Here is a 26,033-nt window from a genome sequence, read left to right as displayed (position 1 = left end):
CGATAAATAGGGCTGAAAGAACAATAGTTTCTTCGTAAAATCATTATCCACTAATGTTCACCAAGATGAAAAGAATTGTACGTAATTGCTGTTACGCCTATGTTTTATACGTGATACTAATCTTCTATCAAAACAGACGCTAGTCCGGGATCGGCTAAAGTCAGGATAAAAAGTATAGATACAAATGCAAATGAGAGAAATTCAAGAAGATAAAATATTTCATGTAAAATTATAAATCAATTTAAAATTGCAATTGCGAAATGCATGTACGAAACACTGATCGAGTGTGTGGCAATTCATTATCATAAAATAAATGTACAAAAGAAGCAACTGATAATATTGCAATACTTATTATTTATAACGTTGCTTGAGAAAACCAATAGCAGTACCGCAAATTTTCGACATTTTTTTTTAATATATGTACTTTGAAGAAGGTTAAATTATTTTTTTAAGTAACAGTTCTAAAGTATGAAAATATGAAACTGATGAAAAATTTCAAAATTAATTCTTCGCTTCGATCAGTGGTCGATTTTATCAATCGAGATGAATCTATTTGACTTATTTATTCACTTCTCGTTATTACTGTCTACTATACAGTATATACTGGTCACGTGCTACAAAAGCAGTACATACATTTAAGTATATGCACAATGTGATGAGTACGTGTGTAAGAAAAATAGGATCTTCTTCGTAGAGAACCCGTGAACACATCCGTAAAGAAGTCAACTAAATGCCACTTCAAACACAAATAACCGTTTCGATTAGCGAGTGAGAGTCTTACTTCAAAATAGAGCTCGGAAACGTCTCGCTTCAGTAGCGAGCACATCCGAGTAATCGTCCGGCTATTTGTTTCTTATCAGGAATCGATTTATCGTAGGTATCCGTGTCATACGGAAATTCCGTAAACTACAAAGAAATCTTAATCCAGGAAAACTACCGCGGAATTAAAAACATTTACCTGCACTATACTTGTATACGCAAGTATCCGTGCGTAATTATGTGCCGTACGACGCGATTATCGACGCGTTACGAACGCTTTATACGATACACGTATATGAGATCATTTGCTTTCCTTTCCAAGCTCCAATTTAAAGCGACGTGTGCTCTTCGCTCGCTAAGCTATCTGTATCGTCGGTGTCCGAATTAGTTGCCGCTTGTACCCGAGCGTATTCGTCTGTGTCGATACTTTTACAAAAATGAATCGCGTATTTCAGCTTTTGCCGAAGAATGGTTTTGCATGAATATCTCGGCATTTTCAGAAGGAAAAAGCAGGTGTAGCTTTCAGGAAGAAACTGGTCCGGTGGGTTGTACTTTTCCATTACCTAAAGAGAAACGAAAGAAGTCAATGAGATCACACTGCACCGCATCTTACATTTCTTGTAAAAAAAAAGATACGAATGACCGCTTTCTTACTTGTAAAACAAAGTCTCTGCCTCTAAAATCGGCGATTGTGCGCGGTAAACGCGTTCTACCCCAAACAAAACGAAGGAAAAGCGATCGCTCTTGATTAGAGAACTCCTCCATGACGTCCCAGAACCATTGAATAAGCGGTGCACTTGGTTCAATACCTGTAAGAATATTTTCTTTTTACTATAAGTATTTTATAGCAGAGATTATGTATAAAGTAGCTGATTGTATAGTACGAAAATTTTGCAAAATCGATACGCTGTATGTTTGATATTTCCACTTATTATGTCATAAGTACAGAGAAGAATATTTTGATAATGTGAATATCTAAAAATGAGCATATACCTTTGTATGTTGCAACAGACTTCAATAAATTAATTTGTATATCTGGACTACCGCAAACCATTGTTTCAAGTTCAGGACCGCTAAACAATGCCAGGAGAGGCACAGGAACAACTTTCGATAAACCTTCTCGTACCGCTGCTACTTGAGTGTTGAATTCGCGTAATCTATAATCTAACGCCAACTTTACATATTCGTGTCTATTTTCTGGTGTTATCTTAAGGTATCTGAAAGCTCAAGGAATAGTTAGAATTTGCTTTTCATAATATACATAATTATATTACCGAATTATCAATTGCAGTACCTGTTAGACAATACCACGTCGTGCCCGGATGCAGACGGTGTGGAAAATGGCATTTCTAACGTCTGAAAAACCTTCTCATCCGGGTCCATATCTCTGATACAAAGTAAGCCAGGAACATAGTCTCTGTCGATCTCTGTCAAGTCTGAGGGTGTCAGAGGCATACCGGCGAGTTGCTTCCAAACCGGCTCAGCTAGATTTAGGCTCAACGGGCTGCCTGTTCTTATGGCGATGCCCATCAAGATGCCTAAGAATTGAAACATAGTCATGTGCAACTGCGACTCGGAGAAGGAATTTAATAAGAAGCAATCTCGATTTGTGCCGTTGTCGTCGCGACCATTTGGCGTAGGCATAAGTAACGGCAAGGAACCATTCTGCAACTCGTCGCACATCTCCGCTATGCTCTCGCTGTAACCACCGCCACAATCATCGACGCTTTCTCCTAAAATAATAAGGATATCTTGTCATTTTTTCCATTTAGAAGGTACTCGCGATCATGCAAACGGAATACGTACCGACAAACTTCACTTTCCATACTCTATGAGGTAGAAACAGTACGTCTTGCGTTAGGAGAGACATTTTGGACACCATTTGACCGAAAACCGACTTGATACCGTCCGGTCCAGCGTATCCGCCCTTACCTCTCGCCTTCTTCACCTGTATCCTGTTCAGTTCGATCACAGGCCCGTGTTGACGGTCTCTTACCATCGTGGCTTGCACGACTTTGCGGAATGTCGCCTCTTTTATAGTATACACCAACATAGGACCCAGTTTGTCCAATCCGATGTGCCCGGTAGTCGGGAACATCGCCAAGGCGGGGCACAGAAGCTCAGCGAAATGGTGCAACAATACCAGTCTATTGCGTAGCACGGAGAATGGTATCTCTTTCACTAGATCGTATTCCATAGGTGCAGTCGCTGGCATTTTGCTTTGCGTGGCTTTCGCCGTGCTCCAGGCTAATGTATGCGCACTACCACACGCGACCCTCGTAATCTTCTTAGCTTGCAATGCGTGTACCAATCGTGGCCTCTGTAGAGCGCTCGTGGTACCATCGCCGAGTTGTCCCTCGTCATTGTCACCCCAAGTGAAAACTTCTCCTTTGTCGGAACAAGCGACGCAGTGCAACGAACCCGTCGCTATCGAAATAATCTTCTTCCCTTGCAATGCAGCTACCTTGCGTGGTCTTCGTACATGATCATCCGTACCATGACCCAAACGATGATAATCTCCTTTACCCCTGCACGCATATAATATATTAAGAATGTGAAAATATTAACTTATTAATTAAAAGAAAAGAAAAAAAAAATATATATATATATATATATATATATTTTTTTTACATTTTATTTTTCTTACAATGTATAGTATTTATTTTTACTTACGTCACATATAATTTCTAATGAGTTATATATATATATATATATATATATATATATATATATAACTCATTAGAAATTATATGTGACGTGTGTAAAAATAAATACTATACATTATAAGAAAAATAAAATGTAAAATACGAAGTATTATAACAAAAAATATTGAAAAAATATAAAAATAATAAAATATAAATAAAATAAAAATATCAATACTGTGTATTGCTATTACCAGGTGTACACTGCTCCAGATCTTGTTAAGGCAACGGAGAACTGGCTGCCACACTCGACTTTAATTACACCAAGTCCAGCTAACGAATCTATCTTCAGAGGGACTTTGCATCCATCGCTACCGCCTCTACCTAACTTTCCGTAGTCACCGTCACCCCAACTCCATACGTTATCGTCATCGGTCACACAGAGTGTTTGCGCGTCGCCGCTTCCGCAGGCCATGTCGATCACCTTGTAATCTTGCAAAGCTTCCACTACCTTTGGTCGTAATTGATCGTCGCTATCGCCGTGGCCGAGACGCCCGTACCGTCCTGCAATCGATTGTTACTTCTCATCGCAATGTATGATATCCGTATCTTCGATAATTTCATGTAAAATCAAGCACTACGTTGTACATTTAGTAGAGAAAATTGCTTTGTATCCGTTGTAAAATTCCCAAATCTGATTGATGCTTTTAATCTTGGCTGGATCTAAAAGCATGTACCATTTTTATAAGTTGCAAAGCAGTTTTCTCTGCAATAATTATCTAAATCGCCGGAAAAACAAAAGAATTCACTGTTCTGTTTAATTTAGTCGTACCTTTGCCCCAGGTATACAACCAACCGGCATTTGTAACAGCGGCGCTATGGTGACCACCGCAAGCTATGTCCACGATCTCAATACCGAGCAAATCCTCGATCAATTTCGGCCGATCGTACGACAGTCTATTACCGTGTCCTAGCTTGCCATCATCACCTTCGCCCCACGAATATACGTGACCCTCTGAACTCAAGGCAAGACAATGCTTCCCACCTGAATTCACGGCTACTTTTTTTATAAACACGTGTTGTATCGATTCCAACAATGTCGGGACCATGACGGAATCTGTTCCTCCGATTCCGAGACGACCCGCAGCACCATAACCTACGACAAAACCATGTTGAAAATTCACCTGTATCTGATGATGATGTTTGCTAGAATAATTTACAGATAGAGCCCACTTAGCACAGCAAATTCTTCGAAGCACGTAAAGTAAGACTGCGATTGATTTATAAGGCGATTTTCGAAGGCTTACTTTCTTTCTATTGCATCTTCCATTCACTCGTCGAGCGTGCGATTAGCAATCAGTCTCAAGATCGTCAACCTCCATAAGATTTGCAAAACTCTCTCTAATTTGTGAAACTAGTTTTCTATGCGTGTTATTTCTATATAATATTTTATATATATATATGTGTGTGTTGTGTGTGTGTTTTTACCCGCTTTACTAATACGTTTAATAATGGACGCTGTTCGTCCATGACTATTATAATTACAATGATAAAAACTAGTTCAATAATAACTTATTATAAATTAGGGAGAAACTTGCACTGTTTTGAAGCTGAGCGCAGCGACAGTCCATCGTGCGCTTCATGGCTGAGCTGGAGAGGCAATAAGAAGAAAGAAGGCGTAACATTCGAAAATCGCTTCATGTAAATAATTTTGAGCAACGGATCTACGTTGACAGCTTTTCCGTCTTACCCGTAGAATAGACTTTTCCATCAGCAGTCACTGCGAACAGAGTTTGTTCACCTCCAACCAACTGAATAGGCCTAAGCGCTGACAGACTTTCGCATGGTGCCGGTAACTTGATCTTGGCGCCTTCCAAGCCTCCCAGTTGACCTCTGTGATTATGACCCCAGCCGTAAATCGCGCCGGAACCATCCCATGACAGCGTCCAGTCTTCTGGTCTGCGATTGAGCCACTGCAGCAGTTGTTCGTCGTGTCCTTGTTTAAATATATTGTGGTTTTCGTGATCCTTAGTTTCCACGTCTCCGTCCGTCGTCATTTCGTTGAGTTGTTTAGTTACTTCGTAGCAGAACGCTTTCGGCAATGGAGTACGGTCTACCAGGGATTTGGCAACACGCGCGGCGAGGCAGTACCTACGGAACCAGGACCACTTGTGCACCTCGGCGCAGCACTGCATGGTATCCAGCTCGAGATCGCATGCAAGCGCTACGAGAACCTTGAAGAAATCGCTGTGCATAAGTTGCTTGCCACCTCTGACCAAAGGATCCTCATAAGAGTATTGTCTAAGGAGCGCCTGCGGCAACGAGCCGAGCAAAGACGACAATGCAACCTCGGGTTTTATCCCCGGCCCGTTCGTGTAAACCACCTGTAACTTCTTCAACGCCCACATTCTCTGTTGCGCAGACAAAGTACCCAGTTGACTGCACTGAGCCAAAGCGGTCGCTAAGCGGGAGGCGACATTTCTATCAGAATTAATGAGACTGTTATCTATGAGAAGATGTTCCGCTACCGCTATGGTTGGCTGCGACAACACGGCTCGATCGGAGCCAAGTTCGTACGGCGCCAGAGTCGTAAGAACAGGATGCACCGTGAACCGCCAACCCCAGCCATTTACGGATCCGTCCGATGAGAACCGCCACTTTAACTCGTCTCCTTGGATTCTGATGTCCGACGACCATTCGGTCCATTCTCTGCCGGATCGTACGGCTACTACCCGACCGCTTCCGTCCATTATTGTCAACGGGTCGTGCCGCTTCTCCGTGGAGCATTGTCGATCAAATTCTACGCGCAGCGCTTCCGCGCCGGGAATCTTCACGTTACCGGTCAACGTGGTGTCGTCTATGTAGGGATGCGGCGTCTCTTGCACCACGGACTGGGGTGTATTATTGACGCAATTGCTGTTCGCCGCGGTGTCCTCTAACTCGGTCACGCACTGCTCCAACAGCATGCTGCCGATAGTGCAGTTGACTTTACCCAGAGCTATGAGCACCGACGAAATTGTTTCTTTGGCGGACGAGCAGACTCTGTTGGCCACCGCCAATTTCAGTAGATCCACTAATATCCTCGCATCGTCCTCCGTTAAAGTCGACGTGAATTCGTCTAAGCCGGAATAAATGGCGACGCTTTCGCCCACCACCTGCGCGTTGGACGTCAAAGTAGCCGCGATCACACTCATCGCGCCCGTCGACATCTTCGAGGCGCGCGACGATACGCTGGAGCTGGACATGGACGGGAACATCGCTAATGGGAATTCTTCGGACTCGGGAGTCATTCTAGGACTAGTTGGTACATTTACTGCTTCGGCAGCGTTTGCGGGAGCTTCGCCTCCACCTTGCGCGATATCACCGACGTTCTGATAAACTGCGTGCTCAGTGCTCGAGGTCATGACACTTTCCGACGGTGGCACTACGTCCGTTGTCGCCGGTGGTATCGGCGTGTGCTTCGCAGAAGCGCGATCGTTTAAGGTTGAGTGACTCTGCAAGGCCGTCACTATCGCCGTACGTGCCTGCATAATGAGAAGGGCATTTATTACATGCTGTAACGCTTGCTGTTTGGCGACGTTGCTCTCCAACGAGAGTATTATACTGGCAAGTGACGGTCTCGTAGCGACGGTATTGCTAGTCGTGGCAACGGCGCCATTCTGTTCTGCTGCATTGCCCAGACCCAGACACATTTGACCTAAAGGATCTCTCGCTGTCTGGAACGTGACTGGTTCCTGATTGCCGTTGGTAGGTTGATCCACTAACACCCAAGCGATGCTATGACTCGAGCCGCAAGAAACTCTGTTCACTCTCGCGTCTTCCAGCTCATGTACCAGTGATGGTTTCCTGTTGACGATCGTGGTACCGTTCCCTTGTTGTCCGTGATCGTTGTCGCCCCACGCGTATACTTGACCCGTATCGGTCACCGCGAGACAATGTAGCGCTCCGACAGCTACATGAATGATCTTCTTCCCTCGCAAACCCTCGACCAACGTGGGCTTTCTCACGTGATGATCGTTACCGTGACCTAGACGAAAATAATCTCCCTTTCCCCAAGTCCATACCTCACCATACTTCGTCAAGGCGAGAGAGAATTGTGCACCGCATTCCACTTGAACGACTCCCAGGCCGTTTAGCCGATCCACTAACAAGGGTGTATAACAACCGTCGCTGCCACCTCGGCCAAGTTTGCCGAAGTCTCCATCACCCCAGGTGTACACGCAACCGTCAGCCGTCAAGGCCATTGTTTGCGCGTCTCTACTGCCACATGCCACTTGAATTACTCTTTGTCCGCTCAATACTTGCACTAGCTTCGGCTTCATCTGCGTCGCGGTGTCACCGTGGCCCAATCTACCGTATTCACCCAAGCCCCAGGTGTAGAGCTCACCGTTACTCGCGATTGCCGCTGAATGACCGGATCCGCATGCGACGTCACGAATCCTCTTTGACTTCAGTGACTCTATCAGTCGCGGTTTATCCAACGTCGTGCAATTCCCATGCCCCAGCTTGCCATCTTCGCCTTCTCCCCACGAGAACACTTTGCCTTCCTGGGTGAGCGCCAATGCGTGTTTCCCGCCTGAATGCACTGCCACCTTTTTGATCACATACTGACTTAGGAAAGGTATCGGTTTCGGCTCACAAACGTTGTTATCATCTCCTAGACCCAATCTGCCATTTGTTCCTTCTCCGCAAGCGTACAGCTTACCTTCTTGACTGACGAGGAAGAGAGTTTTGCTGCCGCCGGCTATATGAATAGGCTTCAACTTCGACAGTACTTCGCTATACACCGGTACTTTAATTTTAGATCCTTTCAAACCTCCCAGCTGGTCTTTGTCGTTCAATCCCCACACGTAGACAGCTGATTGCTGGGGCGGCGTTGCCGCGTCGGTGCCGCGTTGTGCCGTCACTTGCTCTTGCAGAACCTCCCAATCTGACGCGAGAAAAGATACCGAGGTTGTCAGTTGATTCTCGAACATCCTTTTGTGTCCAACGATACGCAGACCGTGTATTTTACAATCTATGCCGCCGTTTCTACATTGTTTGATCGCTATCTCGACGCACGGGTAATACTCCTTCATGTCCTGCAATAGCGTGACGCTCGTATCCGAGTGACGCACGCTTATCGTGGTCAACTCCACCAAGCTGACGAAGTTATCACCTGCACTGACAGTCATAACGGAGGGCATATAACTACTATCCTGCGGATTCACGATGATCTTCAGGGAGTGTATCAGGATCCCGGGCAATATTTCTAAACGAATCCAATGTTTACCTTGCGAACCGCAACTTTGCCAATATTTGCCAGATCCATCTACCAATCGCGTCGCCCAGTTCTCTCGCGAGGATACGCTCAGAGTTCTGATGCATTTGGACCAATCTTCGATCAGAGACGGCTCTGTCAGATCTTGCCTATGGTACCTTCCCGGCTTGCCAGCATAGACCGCCGCGGAACCGGGCTCTGCGATCCTGTTGAAGCCGTGTCGATGCGATCGCTTCGTGTAGAAACAATTCTCGCACAAGTTATAGTTGTCGCAATACTTGCATTTGAATCTGGGTCCGGAGATCGGCGACAAACAGCACGAATTGCAGATGACAGAGTGATGACAGGACGGTACTTTCTCCATCTCTGCGACGCAGCCGGTCCACGCTACCTGCTGTGGGAAGTCCACGTACACTTCTTTGCCGTTATTAATGATTTCCGTGATAATGCCGACACTGTGATGATTCACGGAGCCCCACTTATACTTCGGCACAGCCACCGACGCCTTCACGCGTACCTTGTCGCCAACTTTCAATGTAGGTGGTCCCGGTAAGGACGGCGGATGACCTAGCAACTCTATGTGAATGAAACGCACCCAGTACATGCTGCCCCTGCGTTGCCATGCGACTTGCGCATTGAGATCATGCAGACCTTCCGGGTCAATCTTTACCACTTGGCCAACGTCCCCGTATTCCACCTCCTCGTAGCTCTTGCAGCATCGCACCAACATGCCTGGCACTACGTTGTCGCGCACGTAGATCGCGTATTCGTCCACCGACAAGAAGTCTGAGCGTTTCATGTACGTTGGCGGTGGTGCGCCGCCTATGGAGGCAGTTTCTTGTGCCGACGGTGAGTCGTCCATGTCTTCGCTGATCGAGTCGTCGATGTCCGTCAATCCTTCCGGACTGGACAAGGTCTCCGTGTCACTGAGAACGGTATCCGGATTCTCCAACAACCAGCCTACCACGCTTTCGGCCGTCACACTACCTTGCTCGCCGACGCTGAGACTTTTGATCGCCACTTCGACGCTCTTCTTATGGAAACCCATCTCGACTAGCTGAGCTACCAGGGGACTTACCGGTGCCGCTGTGGAACTTCTTCTCGTAACCACGTCTTGCAATCTCTTGCAGTGTCTCTTTTGACTCGACGTCAACGAGATCAACGAGCATTCGGATATAGGCGTAGTCGGATCCGAAGCCATCGCAGTGCGTTGAATGGGTGTGTGTCTCAATTCAGACGCCAAGTACTGGGAGACCGCTAAAGCGGCCTCTTCGATTTCTCTACGTTTGAATATCGGTTTCAGCGGTTGCGGTTTCGTCGCGCGCAACAGCATCTCTTGCAGAAGCGTACATTTATGACGGTCGTCATCGTTGACGTCGTTGTTCAACGGACATTTGAAGATCCTCCGCAATTTCGACTGATAGGCGAGCATAGCTTTACCAGCGTTCAAGGCCGCGAGCTGCTGCTGTTGAGTACGCAATATCGAAGAGTTAACGACGCCAGCGATCATAGGCATTCCGCCAGGCCGTTTGTCGATGCCGGAAGTAGTACCTAAAAGTAAAGTGGCCCAAGTGGATATCAGCTGCTCCGTCAAGGCCATTCTGTCTAGTTGGAATTTCTCAGTGATACGTTTCACCGCATAAAACGGAACTATCTTCCGCACTCTGCCGTTGTCCCTCAACTGTATAACCAGTTTCGAACGTTTCGTGAATTTGCAGACTATAGCCAACTCGTTCTCATAATTCACCAAACCTCCGATTCTAATTCTGCTGTCTAAACCACCGATGACTACGAGAGTCGCCATCACTGTCTTCTGGATATTCAGACTGTTCTCACCGTCGTTCTCGTTCATCTGGATATGAATCAGCGGACCGTCGCTCAGCAGTTCTGCTGTCAAGGATAATTTCGAGGTGAGGAATCGATTGATGATCGTGTTCCAGCCAGGCAGACCGTGTAAAAGTCTAATGAGCCATATTAACTCTTCCGCCACGGTGGAACTGTACGAGGCGGTCAGCGACATGCGGCATTTGTTTGAGTGAAGTTCAGCGCCAGGAGCGATGTCGCAAGCGAGCGCCACTTGACCTAGGATCTCAAAAGTTCTTTCCAACAACTGCCTCATGTCGTTCAGATCTCTCTCCACCGCCCATGAGGGTAAAACAGCCGCGAGCAGTCTCATCACCATGATCTGCTTCTCAAGACCGGGTTTGGTTTCGTCTAAAACGATGTTCAACAGAAAATCCAGCCATGCTTGCGAACTCAAAGACTTGCACAACTGTTTGGACCTCGCGATCGCTCTCAATAGACCAAAAGTAGCCCAAGTTTCATGATGTTGTCTCGCCAATTGGACAGATGTGTTTGATTCGCCAGTTTTATTCGCGGTGGATATTATACCGTGCAACGTCGATGCCAAAATTTTGATAGAGGTTGTGGGCACTTTGTCCGCTTCTATGCCACACGAAAGTAGAATTATCCGCAACAAAGTTGTCGACGCCGACTTCAGGCAAGTCGTTGGATATAGTTCTTGTCCACGGGAATTGGCGTTTTCAAGATTGTCAGCATCGACCGGAGAATCGCTGTCGATCTCGTCGTTGTCGTCGTCAGGAGGTGTCGGCGGCTCGGCTAATTTCAGATCGTATTTGCCTTCCTTACCCATACGATACGAATTCGTCGCTCCGTTGTCCCACTGCACCCTTATCCAGCCGTCTTCACCGAGCTCGCCGATCACTTTACCTTCGCCAGGCGGTGGACCGTCCTGGTCGCCCCACTTCCAATCGATTCCTCGCACAACTCGCGTGCCGATCTTCATCAGCGCTGCCAACTCCATGCCGCTAAGTTGAACGCTCTGTGGCTTACTCCTCTGTATGGTATCCTCGTAAATCGCCGTGGTCTCAATTTTCACTTTCGACGCATCACCGCCGCCACCCTGCTGTCCTTGGTCTTCGCCAGCTTCGCAGAAGTTCGCCGACGACGGTCCGATTTGCCGCAACAAAGTCAGGATACTCGATAATAGACCTGAGTTGATGAGCAATCCGACCTTATTGGCGCACTGATAATTGGTCAGCATGCCGAGGATAGTTAGCAGGAACCGTGCTCTCGGCAATTTTCGCAGCCACGTGTAAGTTCCTTGATTCAAGCTGCTTTTTCCGCTGATTTTTTGTTTATTCGGTAACTCCGCTTGCACGACGTACGCCCGTAAAGCCTGGATCGCCCATGAAATTACCTCAGCTTCCGCCAGGATGACCTTAGACTTTTGATAAGGAGTTGTCAACTGGATATCGTACAAGCAATGCATGATCCCGTCGCTGAGCGACTTGTTCTCATATGACAGGCCCAACCAGCCGTTCAACATGGAATACTTTACCGACGTGATCAGGTAATCCTTCTTCAGGAGTTCGCGCATCATCGAGATACCCTGTTCCCGTACTCTGGCGCGCTGCATTTGACAGTACATCGCGCGTCTCAACGTCTCGACGTCGCCGCCGATGCCGTTATTCATGACGAAGTTGATGATGTTCGTCGTCAGGCTGTTGTAATCAGCGGTGGCCCACTGCACCGGCTCGTAGCGAATCTTCTCAGTCATCTGCATGATTTTGTTCTTGATATCCAATATGTCCTCCAATTTGGCGGAAGAAGTCGCAGCGGTCAATCCTTCTTTAGAAGAAGTTATGTCTTCATCCGGTTTGTTCTTCGTTTTGGCATTCTGTATCGACGCGTTCAAAATGTCTTCCGGCTTGCTACCGCCACCGCCCGGTGAAGCTTTGTTTTTCCGGATATCCGCGATCACCATATGAACAGCTCTTTTGAATCTGGAATCAGTATGCAACAGCTTGAGATCCTCAAGCCCTTTTACCTCATAACTGGTTGCGGGCCTCACTTCGTACAGGAGAAACTTGCATCTCTCCTGTGCGGGCGCGCAGACCTCCTTGTAGCTTCTGTTCTGCTGCTGTCTGGTCCGCACCAAATTCCACTTGGCTTGATAAATCGCTCGCATTATGTCAGCCAATGGAGCGGTTAATTTCACGCTGTTGGCGACTCTCAGCTCTTCCTCGGCCAGCGTAAGCGCTTGTTGACCTAAACCGAGGTGCTTTATAATCACAGCTAACAAAGCGCGACTAATCTCCTCGACGGGATGATCGACGTAAAAGTCGGCGTGCGAGAATACATTGTCAGTCTTCTGATGCCGGTCGATTATCGTCAAGAACGCACGCACATGACTGTCGTCGGTCTTATGCGCCTCCGCTAGCGCCTGTATAAACGTGACCGTTCGATCATCGTTTTCCTTCTGTTGCTCGTTCTTCGTGTGTATCGGCAGCGGTGGTTCTGTGGGCGAATTAGCGGCGGTCGACGTGTTGCTTCTCGCCTCGTCCTTTTCCTCCTCGTACGGATTTGGCGGTTGCAACACCTGCAAACCACCCCGCAGGAAACTCGCGCTCAGCCACACGCCGGCCTCCTCCTCCGCCGATTGTAGCGCTAAACTCTGCCGCATCCTGTAAGAGTGTAAACCCAGTAAGAATCCCAAGGATCTCTCCGTGTCCAAAAGAGATGAGCAGACATCGGTCATCTCGATTGTGATGCGTGCGTTCTCGTCGGGCTCGGCTTGGGAATAATGACCGACGAAGCAGGAATCCATCATGCCACGAGGTGGTGACAACGGACCGTAAGGCGCACCGGCTTGCGTCGTACTTTCGTCCCGTCCAATGTACCTCTGCAGCATCTCATAAGGAGACCAGGAGCCCTCGTGTTTAATATCTTGTATGTCGTAAACATTGTTGTTCACTACAACCCAGAGACCACCGTCGCGATTGTGATTCTCCAGATCTGCCCAGCGAACCAGCGATGGCTCCTCCTGGGTGGAGATCTTATTGCTGTGTTGTGGCGCGATGATGCCCGGCCACGACAAGTCGTCCGCCTCATTTTTCTCCATCGTTGGTGCTAGCCGGACGAAGTAGTCCAATGCATCCAATATCGGCGTAATCACCTCCATCCAGTTCATGTCAATCAGCAGCATGGGACAGTCCACTTGCAGTAGTATCAAGCATATCACCAGCTCGGACAGCAGCACGTTGATGATGTCGCTCTTCAGTATGCTGGCGACCGAGACGAAGTCCTTGACAGAACGACCGCCTATTTCAGCCGCTAATGGCAACGTTTCGGTCGCATGGTCGCAAATTTGCGCGATATATTTCTTCAGCAGCGACTCCGCGCCCATCATCTCCTGATCGTGCAGATCTTCAGTGCGTGACTTGCGCGCTATGCACTCGTATACCTGCGCGATCAGCAGACGTTGAAAGCGCAGCAGGAGATTCAAGCTGGGCGAGTTGTCGAATCTGCGCAAGTGCTCATTCCGGTCAATCTGCAACTGCGACGAGCCTTGCTGAAGTCTAGACTGAGTGATGCACGTGCCGTTTCGTATGAGCTGCTGTATCAATTGCAGCAACGAGATAGTCGTGATATTTTTGCCGGAATTGAAGCCGTCCTTCATCGCCTGTCTCGTCTCGCTTTTCGCTTTCACGACGTTTGACGTGCCGACATCGATAAGGAAGTCCTTTTCGTCCGGCATGTCGGCGATTTCCGCTTTGATCGCAGCCTTCAGCGCCAGCTCCAAACCACCGTCCGCCATGAGACTGGACACCAATAAGTCGGCCATAAATCGCTGGCCGTTGTTGTTCGCCGAACTGGACTGCTCTACGTTGTTAAGAGTATTCGGCAGAAAGCTGGACAACGTTTTCGCACGCTCGTTCGCCGTCGGCAATAGTATGCTCCAGCCGGTCTGCAGAACTGCTTGCGCCGCTTCCTGTATCGTCGCTAAGATTCCGATCGCACTTGCCAAATTAACACAACGTTGCTTCAGAGAATTCAACAACGTACTGGTAGCGGCAAGTCCGACGGACTTGGCGTCGATATTGTGCGTCAGCATAGTGTGCAACTGCAGACGCAGCAAATTCAACGTAGCTACTGCCAGGCACTCACGGTCCTGCGTGGGCGGTCTGATGCCAGGAAGACCTTCGCAGGACTTAGCCAGAAGCGTGTCGAGCAGCTGAAACGTCTCCTCGCATATGTCCACGACGAAAGCCACTCTGTTGGCACCGCCTGACCACGCTGACATGCACCAGGCGAAACTCTGAGTCGGTCCCGACGCCAAGCCGATGACGTTCTTCGAGGATAGCGTGGGACACAGAGAAGGCTCGGATACGACGGGACCCAACGTGGGATCTATTTGACCGTAGTCATTTCTGCCCCATCCGTAGACGAATTGATCTTCTGTTAGTGCTAATATATGTGTACCACCCACAGACAGGTTCTTGATCTTCTTGTCTCTCAGCGATTCGATCAGTTTAGGATACCTAACGTGCTCCTCGTTACCGTGACCCAAACGATAAGCATCTCCTTTACCCCACGTGTACACTTCTCCGCGAGCAGTCAATGCCGCGGAGAACTGCCCACCGCAGAATACTTTCACTACGTTAATGTCCAGCAGCTTATCGACGATTTTCGGTGTTTTCGAACCATCTGAACCACCACGGCCTAATTTACCATAATCACCATCGCCCCAAGAGAAAACTATGCCGGAAGCGGTGACACACAGAGTCTGAGAGTCACCGCTACCGCAAGCCACGTGCACGACCATGTGACCCTTGAGCGTCGCCACCAAAGTCGGAAAGGTGACGTCGTCGTTGCTACCGTGGCCTAGTCTGCCATAGTTTCCTCTTCCCCAGGTGTACAATTCGCCACTGGCGCTCAATGCCGCCGAATACGTGCTGCCGCATGTTATGAACACGATATTTTTCTCCATAAGCGCCTCGATCAGCTTCGGCTCGTCGTGCGAGACGTCGTCGTTGTGTCCGAGTCTACCGCCGTCTCCGTTTCCCCAGGAATACACGCAACCGTCTTGCGTCAATGCCAAGTAATGTTTGCCATCCGAATGAGACGCGATTATCGTGACAGGCTTGTCGGAGAAGCCATGCACCCTCTGCGGATACTGAGTCTCCGACCCGTAATACATGATGTAAACATTCCCGCTCAAGGATAATATCAGTAACGCTCGCTCGGTGCAGCACAATTGCTTTATCCCCAGTTCAGCGATAGCGTCGCAGTAAAATGGAGCGGACCCGTTTCCGAACTTCACGCCGCCCCAAGCTAATACTTCTTGGTATGTCTGTCCGCCGCCTCCGTTCCTTGGAAATCCGCACTCGGCGCTGACAGGTGGTAAGAGAGGAGCAGCCAGCCTGCTGAGATTGCACATTATAATAACCGCGGCTTTTCTCAAGTCAACAGACACGGCGTCGTCGTCTGGCAATCGTAGGTACTTCAGTAAAACCTCGCAGGGTCCTGGCGTAATGTTCTCGTCGAGATGTCTGCGAGACTTGGTCGCCGGGATTATATTCAGTCGTCGCAACAATGGGACAAGCGGCGCTGTACTCCCGGGCGGCGTCACTCTATTATCTTGATTCTTGTGTTTACTGCTGAGGTGTAACAACAAAACCACAGAGTCCAATAAACTAGAGAGAGTAGCTCTTTGCGCTACTAGTTCCAGTAACAGACAAAGCGCCGTGTGTTGATCCGACAATGGCACAGGACGCCATGACCGTCCGGTAGTTACTTCCCTAAGAACAAATATGACCTCTGTGTTTATCGTATGTGTATTTGGCTACAAATAATTATCAATTGTAAAAGCGACATATACCCGGTAACAACTTGTCTCAAAAATTTGGCTGATCTTTCTACGACCTCTAACCAGATTTGGGAAACGTTACTTTCGTCGAAGAGAGTCGCCTCGGGTAACGATTGTAACGCTTCCAATGATTCAGTCAGCAATTCACTACAGAACTCGACGTCTTCTCCGGATCGCCAGGCTCTCCTCAAGTACGCGAAGGAAAAATTCAATGCGGCGCGTGAACCCACGCGCGCTAATCCTAGGGTCGCCTTTTCGTTAGGTCTTGGCCTGAAATTTACAGAAAAATTTTTATACTAGTGTTTACGCTAACGACACAAGTTTTACATTTTAAATAAAATAGGAAAAAGACAATGTACTCTAAAGAAGCTCGACATACAATTGCATCAATATGACATGCAATGTGCATGACAAAACAAATAATTTAGAAAAGTTGACACATGATATTTGATGGATTTTTGCGACTTATACGTTTTCTGTAATTTCCCGACAGGCTTTGGTAAATTCGAGGTATCCTTGATCTCTTGCGGCTTATGACGAGACAAAGCGGTGAAGTATCTTCGAGCAACTATTAATCGTTGTCTCAAACGTGTTGCGGATAATGTACTATTTGCGACCTCGCAACACAACTTTCGCTGTTCCCTTATCGACAAGTCGATACAGCTTCTCAAGTCAACAAGTGCTAAAAAAGAGAAAAATAAGTATAAACATGTATATAAATTTAAACCTAATACAACATAAATATGTGTGTGACAGGTATTAAGATATTTTTTGTGTGGAAATTCACTTGATGACTCTAGTAAAGCATTTAAAATAAACTAATAATCTGCATATGAATATGAATATGTTTACATGGTGGTGGCCCCCATAGCCACGACTCTATTATCCGCTTGGCAGGTATAGTTTTCTCAACCAATGCTGTTGTTCTTGCCGCTTCCTCTTCATCGAGTTTTTGGCAAGGAATACAATTACAACCATGTTGTGGACCACAGATTCCATCACAGCACAAACAAGATAATACTTTCATACCACAATAATAACGCCCATTATCACCTTAGAGAATATTTATGAAAAAAATTAATATTCATTACAGTAGTCAAGTAAAATAGCAATAAGGCAATAAAGCAATAAATGAGAATATACTAAAAAGTGCAAATTATAAATAAAGTAAATAACAAGTGGAACAAATAGTGCAAATAATAGATAATATTACAAGATAGTTTTCATTCAAAAATTATAAACTAAACATATATTTATTTGTCTAACATCCAGGTATGGTCTGTACATACTCTTCTTTGCTACAATTCCTGCAGAATTGATCAGGCCATCGCTGAAGGAACCAACAATTTCTCCATCCCGTACCATCTCATTCCACAACTCAGCCAATCCATCACGGTAAAGGAATCGTTGTAAGTCAGTCTTCAACCACTTCGTATCCAACCTTATATCTGGTCTAACTGTTATATTTAATTGGCTACTCATTTTATCTATCATGTGTGTATTCCTCCTATGGTTTCCCAGTATACAGCCATTCATCAACGCAGACATAAATAATCAAGCAGATTACACTGAGATATAATTATAAGTAACAGTTATCTTAAGTATAATCGCTTCTTTCTTCCTTCTTTCTATTATCAGACGCCTATTAATCTCTCATCGGATCAATAAATAGAAAACGTTGTTTTGAAATTAAGTATTAATTATTCATTGAGTCGAGTTTTCGGCCGGACGTGATTTTGGTGTGATAAAAGAGAGTGGTTCCTCCTGTGAGCTTCAAGACGGCTGGGTGAATCTCACAGCACAGAATTCGCTCGGAAGGTTAGCAACTGGCACGGAGTACGGCTTCTCACCCGAAAGTTTTCACTCGTTTTGTTTCTTTCGTCCTCTAATTGCTTCTCATCATCTGTGTAAACATCCATCGCCGTTGATCCACCTTGATTAAAATTGAAGAGTTTCTCGAATGTTATGACACTCGAATGTCTCTTTATTTTGACATACACATAACATACGCACACACACCTACACACACGCTGTATACACTTATCACACCTGCCGCAGTCCCAACAGAGATCCGGTACGATCGTCTGTTCGATTACCTACCGATTGCCACTACACTAGTGTCGCCAGTATTCGCACGATAGCGCAGTAATCGAACACGCACGTGCGAACATCATTTGCGATCGTCGTGTCGTGCGTACGTAGTGTGTATGTGTGTGTGTGTGTGCGTGTCGTCTCGATGCAATGACGATCTGTCAAAACCACTGACACGGGCAGTTTGCCATTTTGCCGTAGGTTTAACGCGCCGTAGTGTTCGATCTATCTTTCGAACGACTTCATCGAACGTTCGTTTCATTTTTCGTACTGTTTACACATATACATCCTTGTGCATCTTGTAGATCGTGACCGGTGCATATCGTACACACAGCACGCACGTATTGATTACGGCGCTTTAAACGCGACACTTACACAAACATACTTATGCCATTTACGTAAGCAGTCACCAGCTACTGTCAGGCACGCGACCAATCATATGCACCGATGTCATTAGCGCTTCCGTCAATGGGCGCATTCAGTAGAAAAAGCGCTCAGTGAGCAATCAACGATTATTGGTTCTTGCTATTAGATCCCTAAATCTAGACCAATTACATTGACAAATTACTCAACTGTTGTGCAACTGTTGAGTCTGCTGAATGCAGCCAATGGACACGTTCAACGGAAAAAGCGCTCAGTGAGCAATCAGCGATTATTGGTTCTTACTGTTAGATCCTTAAATCTAGACCAATTACATTGACGAATTGCTCAACTGTTGTGCAACTGTGAGTTCGCTGAACGCACCCAATGGCCTGCTTTACATCGTGTACTTGATACGCGTATTAAATAGTAACTTTCTATTAGATAATCTTAATATTGACAATGCATATCAACGGTAACGCATTCAATCAATACAATACGTTTTCTTGATGAGTATTATATCAGCTTAATGTTGTTTATATATATCGTTGTTTATATATATCGCCGATATTAAGATTATCTAATAGAAAGTTACTATTTAGTACGCGTATCAGGTGCATGTAAACCAGGCCACTGGCTGCGTTCAGCAGACAAAGCTGCTTTGCAACTGTTGTAAAATTCGTGAATCTGACTGCAGTATGTTCTTAATTTTGGTTGAATCCAAGAGCATGTACTAATCAGATTCACGAATTTTACAACAGTTGCAAAGCAGCTTTCTCTGCTGAACGCAACCAATGACGTGTGTTGAGAATGTTGGGTTTAAATATCCTAACGCTGCCATTGGTCGATATTTGATTTGGGTCCTTATTCTTGAAATAGTTGCCTATATGTAAATTTTACTGCGCAGGTTTAATCATACCATAAAATAGCTGCGCAGTAAAACTTACATATACGCAACTATTTCAAGAATAAAAGCCCAGGGTCTCTTTATTCTTAACAATTTTGCGTATACGTAATTTTAATTGCGCAACTATTTTATAGTAATGGCTCCTGCAGACAGGACGCGGTAATGCTTGCTGCGCGGCGGAAGTTTGCGCGACAGCCAATCAATATGCTGCTTTCTGTAATAACCTTCTAGCTCTTACGGAAAAACAACATATTGATTGGCTGTCGCGTGGACTTCCGCTGTGCGGCAAGCATTACCGCGTCCTGTGTGCAGGAACCATAAACCTGGGTCATTCGAGTACTTTTCTTCTCTTTTATCTCACTCTTGTATCTCGCTCACTCCAACGTAACGGGTACACTTGGATAACGTTTCCGAACGCAGCCATAGTGTTTCTAGTAATAGAGTGTACCCGGATGAGGAATCTGAACGCAGCCAAACAGAGGATGCGTTCCTTTATTTACTGCGAGTACTGATACTATGATGTTATGAAAGTATACTTCTAGTTCTAGCGTTCCGTTTTAACTTCGAACACCGTCGAGGTGCTGCAAAGTGATAAATGGGGACGCACCACCTTACTGCTACTGCTTTACCTCTCCAGCTGCAGTAGCCACAGCAGGAAGTGACATCAAAATTTATGACGTCACAAACTCGTCGAAGTGCTTTCGTAGTGCACTGTAACCTATTTAGGAATGCTGTTAGTAGTACTGACAGTACTTGTAGTAAATAACGGAACGCAGCCAGAGGCTGGCCATTGGGGGGAGTCTCCACGTGATTGGCGCACAGAATAATGGCCCGAAAAATGGCGGCAATATGGAGCTGTGCTCACCAAGCGCGAACGGGCATAAAATATGAATTGAGATATTGTTGCACTCTGCGAATGTATAGTTTATCGCTTACCTAATGATGATAAATAATCATACAACAATATATATGTATATTCTTTAAAATGTATAATGTATGTTCTTGAAAATATTATATATAATCAATAATAATCACACGTTATGTAATATCGAAAGAAATAAAAAAACAATTAAATATTATATATATATTATTCAGGTAATATAATAAATAATTAGTTAAAAAAAATATATATATATTTATATAATATTAGATAATTTTAATAAATAGAGATTACTTGTATTGTTGTTATAAGTTTTATTTATATATATATATATATATATATATATATATATATATATATATATATATATATATATATATATATATATATATGTATATATATATATAAATGTGTGCAAGTGTAATAGTTGTTAATTGTTCATTTTACATTATGTGATGTTAAATTTCGTGATTAAAATGATGAAATATCATGTTACATGTCATTACAATTGATGTTGCAGGGGCCCGATTCGTGACGGTATGCGAATGAGATATGCATGCGAAAATCTATAGTATACGTAACATGAACTATACATTTTCGCATGCGTATCTCATTCGCATACCGTCATGAATCGAGAGAGAGAGAGAGAGAGCCCCAGGGCCAGTCGAACACGCTACATACGCATACTATCAAGAATCGAGCCTCAGATCGATACATACGCACACATTTAATAGATCACGCACTCCCTCACCAGCTCACACAATTTATTGCTGCCATTTTTCGGGCCACTGGCCAGTCTCTGTTTGAGGGTCTCTAGTCAAAGATTGTCAAAGAACATCAAGATAGCCAATAAGTAGCGTTGCCTGTTTATCTTTTTGTAGTAGGTTATGTTTTACATTAAATACCGCAAACTGTCATAGTATTCGTTGTAAATAAAATATAAATTAATTAGCTCGCAGAATCAACGAAAGTTACAAGTCTTGCAAAAGAAATATGTTTAATAGCGTAAAACATTCACTAAAATATAATCCGAGTAAATTTGGTAAGTATTTGGTAACATTAATTCCGCGTTGTATTCAAAAGCTCTCTTTAACAGAAGATATATCATTAATACAATTAGAAATTTATGATCTTGAATTTAATATGTATATTAATTTTATATATAATAATTTTATATATAATAATTTTATATATAATTTTATATATATTAATTTTATATATATTAATTTTATATATATTTATAATATTTTACTTATTTCAATTTAATATTCTATTTTATGTACTTGAAAAGACAATGTTCATCACGTCAATATGTTGCAATTTTAGGTTATCAATTGTTAGCACAGTTTTCAGTGGGAACAACAACTAAGAGCGATCCAACGCCGCAGGAATGTACACGTAAATCCGCTTCACACACTATGTATGGACAACCAACACCGTTGACGCATCCTCACTTGGTGAAACATGGAGAAGTGATACCAGGTGTATCACTCCAGGAACTCAAGAGACGTCGTTCTAAATTAGTAGAAAGTATCGTGCAAGAGAATTGCGCTAAAAATAGGCAGCAAGTCATCGTTATACCTGCATCATCTAAAGTCTATATGTCTGATAGAATACCATATGTCTTTCGACAAAATACAGACTTCTTATATTTTTCTGGATGCCAAGAACCAGACAGCATCCTAGTACTCATATGCAAAGAAGATAAATTCTCATCTGTCTTATTTGTGAGACCAAAAGACCAGCATTCGGAATTATGGGACGGTCCAAGAACTGGTGTTGATATGGCAACTGAGATGTTTGGCACAGATTACGCGCTGCCTGTCACACAATTTGACCAATTCCTCACCTCATTCCTACAGAAGGATGAAAAGTCTATTGTTTGGTACGATCATGCTGATGTTGTCCAACCAGTTTTACATAAGAAACTGTGTCAGTTGATCAAATTGACAGACAATCAAATATTTGCTTCCCCTAAGACCCTGTTTCATCAGGCTCGCTTGATAAAAAGTGCTTGTGAGATTGATTTGATGCGCAAAAGCTGTGAAATAGCTTCTAAAGCTATTCAAAAAACAATTCAGTTTTCAAGACCAGGGATGAGCGAACATCAGTTATTCGCTACTGTAGACTATGAATGTCGTATGCGTGGAGCTGAACATCTGGCGTATCCTCCTGTTGTAGCAGCAGGCAAAAATGCAAACACAATACATTATATTAGTAATAATCAAATTATTCAAAGTGGCGATTTGGTTTTGATGGATGCAGGTACGCATGAACAATGGAGCAAAGACATAGAATCACTACTGCTATGTGCAGTTTGTGTTTCCCAATAAAAATTGCTTTTGTATCTTTGTCTGTATTTTCAGGCTGTGAGTACCATGGTTACTCATCCGACATAACGAGAACGTGGCCGATCAATGGTAAATTTACACCGGAACAGAAAGCTCTCTACGAACTAGTACTCGACGTGCAAAAGGATTTAATAAAGAACCTAAAAAATTTGCCATCGCTAGATAACACATTTCAGCGCATGTGCGCACTCCTAGGAAAGAAGTTGCAAGATATCGGCTTGATACCAAGCAACTTTAGCGAGGACAAAGTATTGGCTGCCGCATATATGTATTGCCCGCATCACGTCAGTCATTATCTGGGAATGGATGTGCATGACAATGGAAAAATACCCAGAAACATACAGATACAACCTGGAATGATAATAACGATAGAACCAGGTATGATTCAAAGTGTGATATCTGCGTTCAGGACAGTTTCTAAATTAATTTACACATATATCTCCATGTCACACCAGGCGTATACGTAAGCCCAAATAATCCTTATGCACCAATACACTTTCACGGGCTGGGTATTCGTATAGAGGACGATATCTTGGTAACAGAGAATGGAGCAGAAGTCTTGACGAAAAATTGCCCGAAAGAGGTAGCTGAGATTGAAGCCTTAGCGAGCCAAAATCAAGGATGTTGATGGCGATAATACGACATACATTAAGACGCAATATATTTTTTATTCAAATGTATATAAAAGAATATATGTAAGTATATATATGTGTGTAAATACGCTAATAATCGTATCGTATATTGTGCAGTAATATGTATCAGTTATATGATACAATCGTATGTAATTCCGAGTACAGTCTAAATTTTTTTTGCTTTTAAACGAGATATCATATGCATACTATAGGATTTTATACTTTACATCTTTTCAAATTTATTTCTTGCGTATAGTATATCGTATTCAATTATTCGCATAGTTCGTATTATTCCATCTATCTACTATCTATTATACTATCTCATACTGGAACTCTGTATGTTATGTATATTTATATACGATCGTATACATGTATAGAGATCTTTTCTCTGATCTTTTCGTATTTTTTCTTCTCGTTGCAGACGCAATACAGCATCTAACCTCAATTTTACGTGGAGTTCCATTATTCGAAAATTTGTTCAAATGGAAACAGATGAATATTACATACTTGGAACCAATATAGTATCACCAGAATCAGTAACAATAGGGTATATATAAAAAGAGCTAACGTGATCATTGATATGCGATAAAACTCGCTTGTATTGCGATCTATGGCACAATCATATTGATATTCTTAACCGAGTAGGATTGTATATAAATCTGTATATATGTACACAGTCAATATATGTGTGGTCTATAAAGCTGCATTGATTATTACGTAGGAGAATTAAATTGAAAAAAATGATACTAATGACGAATAAACGAATATTCTAATATGTAAAAAAAAAATATTGTATTAATAGACGATAAAGCGGTCCTTTAAAGCAATTATATGTGATAGTACATTATAACGTACTACATAGTTGTACCTTAACGTGTTGCATACACGAAATATATCAAGTTATACATATCATTATATAGATATGATATATCAAGTTAAAGAATTCAAGTGCACGGCATTCGCATGTTAATGTCTGCTCGCTTTAGACTAACGTAGTTCGCAAGTTGTTTTGTCCGTAAACGAGACCATACAATATGATTGTCCAAAGCATGAATTTGCGCTGCAGCGATTGCAGCGGTTTCCGGATGCAAGGCTGTCGTACAGCCAAGTCCTGTAAGTATAAAATTGATTTTAGGTTTCGCGAAAGAGAGATTATATTTATTACGACGGTTTGCGACATTTACCTGAAGGGAGGTCGAGCGATGACCACACGTCCCGTGCAGTACTGTCAGACTTGAAAGGTGGACAATTTATAACGGGCAACGTAGTGTTGCCGGAGAGTACCGGACCCAGGCCATTACTGCGACCGGCTACTGCTATGAGCACCACCTATGGTAAAGAGAAAAATAAGAAAAATTTACGATAAACAGAAATAAATAAGCCTTCTACGGCTATCGGTTCCTTTTTATCGTAATGAGTTTCATGATTGAAACATATACATATATAATCAGGCAACGGACCACTTCGACGGGTCAATGCGGGTTTCGATACAGTTATCCGGTCGAGCTGTGCTCGTTATCGCGAATTATGACCAATATTACAAGCGCCGTTGAGTGTTATACCTTTTCCTTGCAGTTCTCATATTCGGCGATGATATTCAAGGTTTCCTCAGTGCTTTTGTGAGCACTGCAAACTCGGAGTTCCGCTCTTACACCTAATGCCGCAGCGTGTTTCGCAATCTTTCGGCAATGTTCTTCGTCGGATGTTGAGCCCATAAGTATGACAATCAATGGATCGGGTCGTGTGAGGCAATAGTCCAATTCGTTCGCCACCCATTTGAAGTTGATCTTTACCTTTTCCAAATCTTCCGGCTTCACCTCGCGCAGGTCCCTGTATACCTAAAGACAAATATGACAAACGGATTAGATGAGCAACACAACGTTGGACAGAAGCGCCGACAAAATTCTCACCTGCTTGTCCTTCATGGATCTTTTGTCCCCAGCAGGCCAAAGTCTCCAAGAATCGCTGTCGATGATATCAGCAACCAAAATATCACCGTTAGTATCTACACCGAATTCGATCTTCATGTCTATCAGAGCGCAATTACGCGTGGCCCACGCTTTCTCAAGAATTTCAAAAACAACAAGAGCGGTACGTTTCATGATATCCACTTCATCTCTTGTTATCTTTACGCCACCAAATTTGAAACCGGCGGAAATGATTTGTTGATCGGACCACTGCGGATCATGATTAGCATCATCCTTGAAAAACGTCTCCTGCAGAGGCGGGTTGAATGTATATCCTTCTGGGACTCCTATAAAATAATTGTAGATGTATTGAGTATCCTGATTGATAACTCTCTGACCTGTTTGAGGACAATAAAAGTTTATACACAAGTATAGTGATGTAATCAGAAAAGTAAAAACTTGCGATTTACATAGTCAACAGTATAAAATTTATTTAACACTGAAAGGAGTCCAATTGAGAGAGAGAGAGAGAGAGAGAGAGAGAGAGAGAGAGAGAGAGAGAGAGAGAGAGA

The 26,033-nt window shown here is 44.2% G+C and overlaps 3 protein-coding genes across 7 annotated transcripts in view; 1 reads left to right on the top strand and 2 right to left on the bottom strand.

The window, feature by feature from the left end:
• Nucleotides 1–191: 191 nt before the first annotated feature.
• On the bottom strand, nt 192–18,773 carry LOC116845041 (E3 ubiquitin-protein ligase HERC2). The gene is made up of 12 exons (XM_032817303.1): nt 17,623–18,773; nt 17,186–17,386; nt 16,805–17,015; nt 16,346–16,603; nt 5,152–16,265; nt 4,234–4,557; nt 3,656–3,965; nt 2,566–3,287; nt 2,054–2,492; nt 1,753–1,976; nt 1,414–1,568; nt 192–1,322 (listed from the first exon to the last, which is right to left on the bottom strand). Exons 1-12 carry the CDS (start codon nt 17,879–17,881, stop codon nt 1,089–1,091), a joined length of 14,451 nt encoding a protein of 4,816 aa, XP_032673194.1. The 5' UTR covers nt 17,882–18,773; the 3' UTR covers nt 192–1,088.
• Nucleotides 18,774–21,243: 2,470 nt separating this feature from the next.
• On the top strand, nt 21,244–24,254 carry LOC116845634 (xaa-Pro aminopeptidase 3). Of its 3 annotated transcripts, none has more exons than XM_032818583.1 (5): nt 21,244–21,451; nt 21,918–22,836; nt 22,938–23,300; nt 23,378–23,617; nt 23,976–24,254. In XM_032818583.1, exons 2-4 carry the CDS (start codon nt 21,990–21,992, stop codon nt 23,548–23,550), a joined length of 1,383 nt encoding a protein of 460 aa, XP_032674474.1. In that variant the 5' UTR covers nt 21,244–21,451; nt 21,918–21,989; the 3' UTR covers nt 23,551–23,617; nt 23,976–24,254. The 3 variants fall into 3 exon arrangements, with proteins under 3 accessions (XP_032674474.1, XP_032674468.1, XP_032674458.1); XM_032818577.1 differs by having other exon boundaries at nt 21,244–21,613; XM_032818567.1 differs by having other exon boundaries at nt 21,245–21,613; nt 21,898–22,836.
• Nucleotides 24,127–26,033, bottom strand: part of LOC116845645 (multifunctional protein ADE2) — a 3,417-nt gene continuing 1,510 nt past the window's right edge. For all 3 annotated transcript variants that reach the window (XM_032818597.1, XM_032818617.1, XM_032818607.1), the window contains exons 3-6: nt 25,465–25,808; nt 25,117–25,392; nt 24,739–24,883; nt 24,127–24,665 (exon numbers count right to left, since the gene is read on the bottom strand). In XM_032818597.1, coding sequence (XP_032674488.1) covers nt 24,499–24,665; nt 24,739–24,883; nt 25,117–25,392; nt 25,465–25,808 — 932 coding nt within the window. In that variant the 3' untranslated portion in view covers nt 24,127–24,498. The remainder of the gene's footprint in view (nt 24,666–24,738; nt 24,884–25,116; nt 25,393–25,464; nt 25,809–26,033) is intronic.

Source organism: Odontomachus brunneus, unplaced genomic scaffold, assembly GCF_010583005.1.
Source record: "Odontomachus brunneus isolate Ranch 3 - 2012 unplaced genomic scaffold, Obru_v1 Obru_scaffold_004, whole genome shotgun sequence".
NCBI classification, from domain to species: domain Eukaryota; kingdom Metazoa; phylum Arthropoda; class Insecta; order Hymenoptera; family Formicidae; genus Odontomachus; species Odontomachus brunneus.
Note: the sequence above shows the minus strand (reverse complement) of the source record. Positions and strands in the feature narration are given on the sequence as shown.

What these genes read in the sequence shown, in the direction of transcription:
- LOC116845634 (XM_032818567.1), top strand. Translation starts at nt 21,565, where the DNA reads ATGTTTAATAGCGTAAAACATTCACTAAAATATAATCCGAGTAAATTT. An exon ending in ATATAATCCGAGTAAATTTG is followed by an intron (nt 21,614 to 21,897) that starts GTAAGTATTTGG and finishes TTGCAATTTTAG; the next exon opens with GTTATCAATTGTTAGCACAG. An exon ending in GATAATAACGATAGAACCAG is followed by an intron (nt 23,301 to 23,377) that starts GTATGATTCAAA and finishes ATGTCACACCAG; the next exon opens with GCGTATACGTAAGCCCAAAT.
- LOC116845041 (XM_032817303.1), bottom strand. Translation starts at nt 17,881, where the DNA reads ATGTCTGCGTTGATGAATGGCTGTATACTGGGAAACCATAGGAGGAAT. An exon ending in GCTATGGGGGCCACCACCAT is followed by an intron (nt 17,016 to 17,185) that starts GTAAACATATTC and finishes TCTCTTTTTTAG; the next exon opens with CACTTGTTGACTTGAGAAGC. An exon ending in TGGAAAAGTCTATTCTACGG is followed by an intron (nt 4,558 to 5,151) that starts GTAAGACGGAAA and finishes GTTTTGTCGTAG; the next exon opens with GTTATGGTGCTGCGGGTCGT.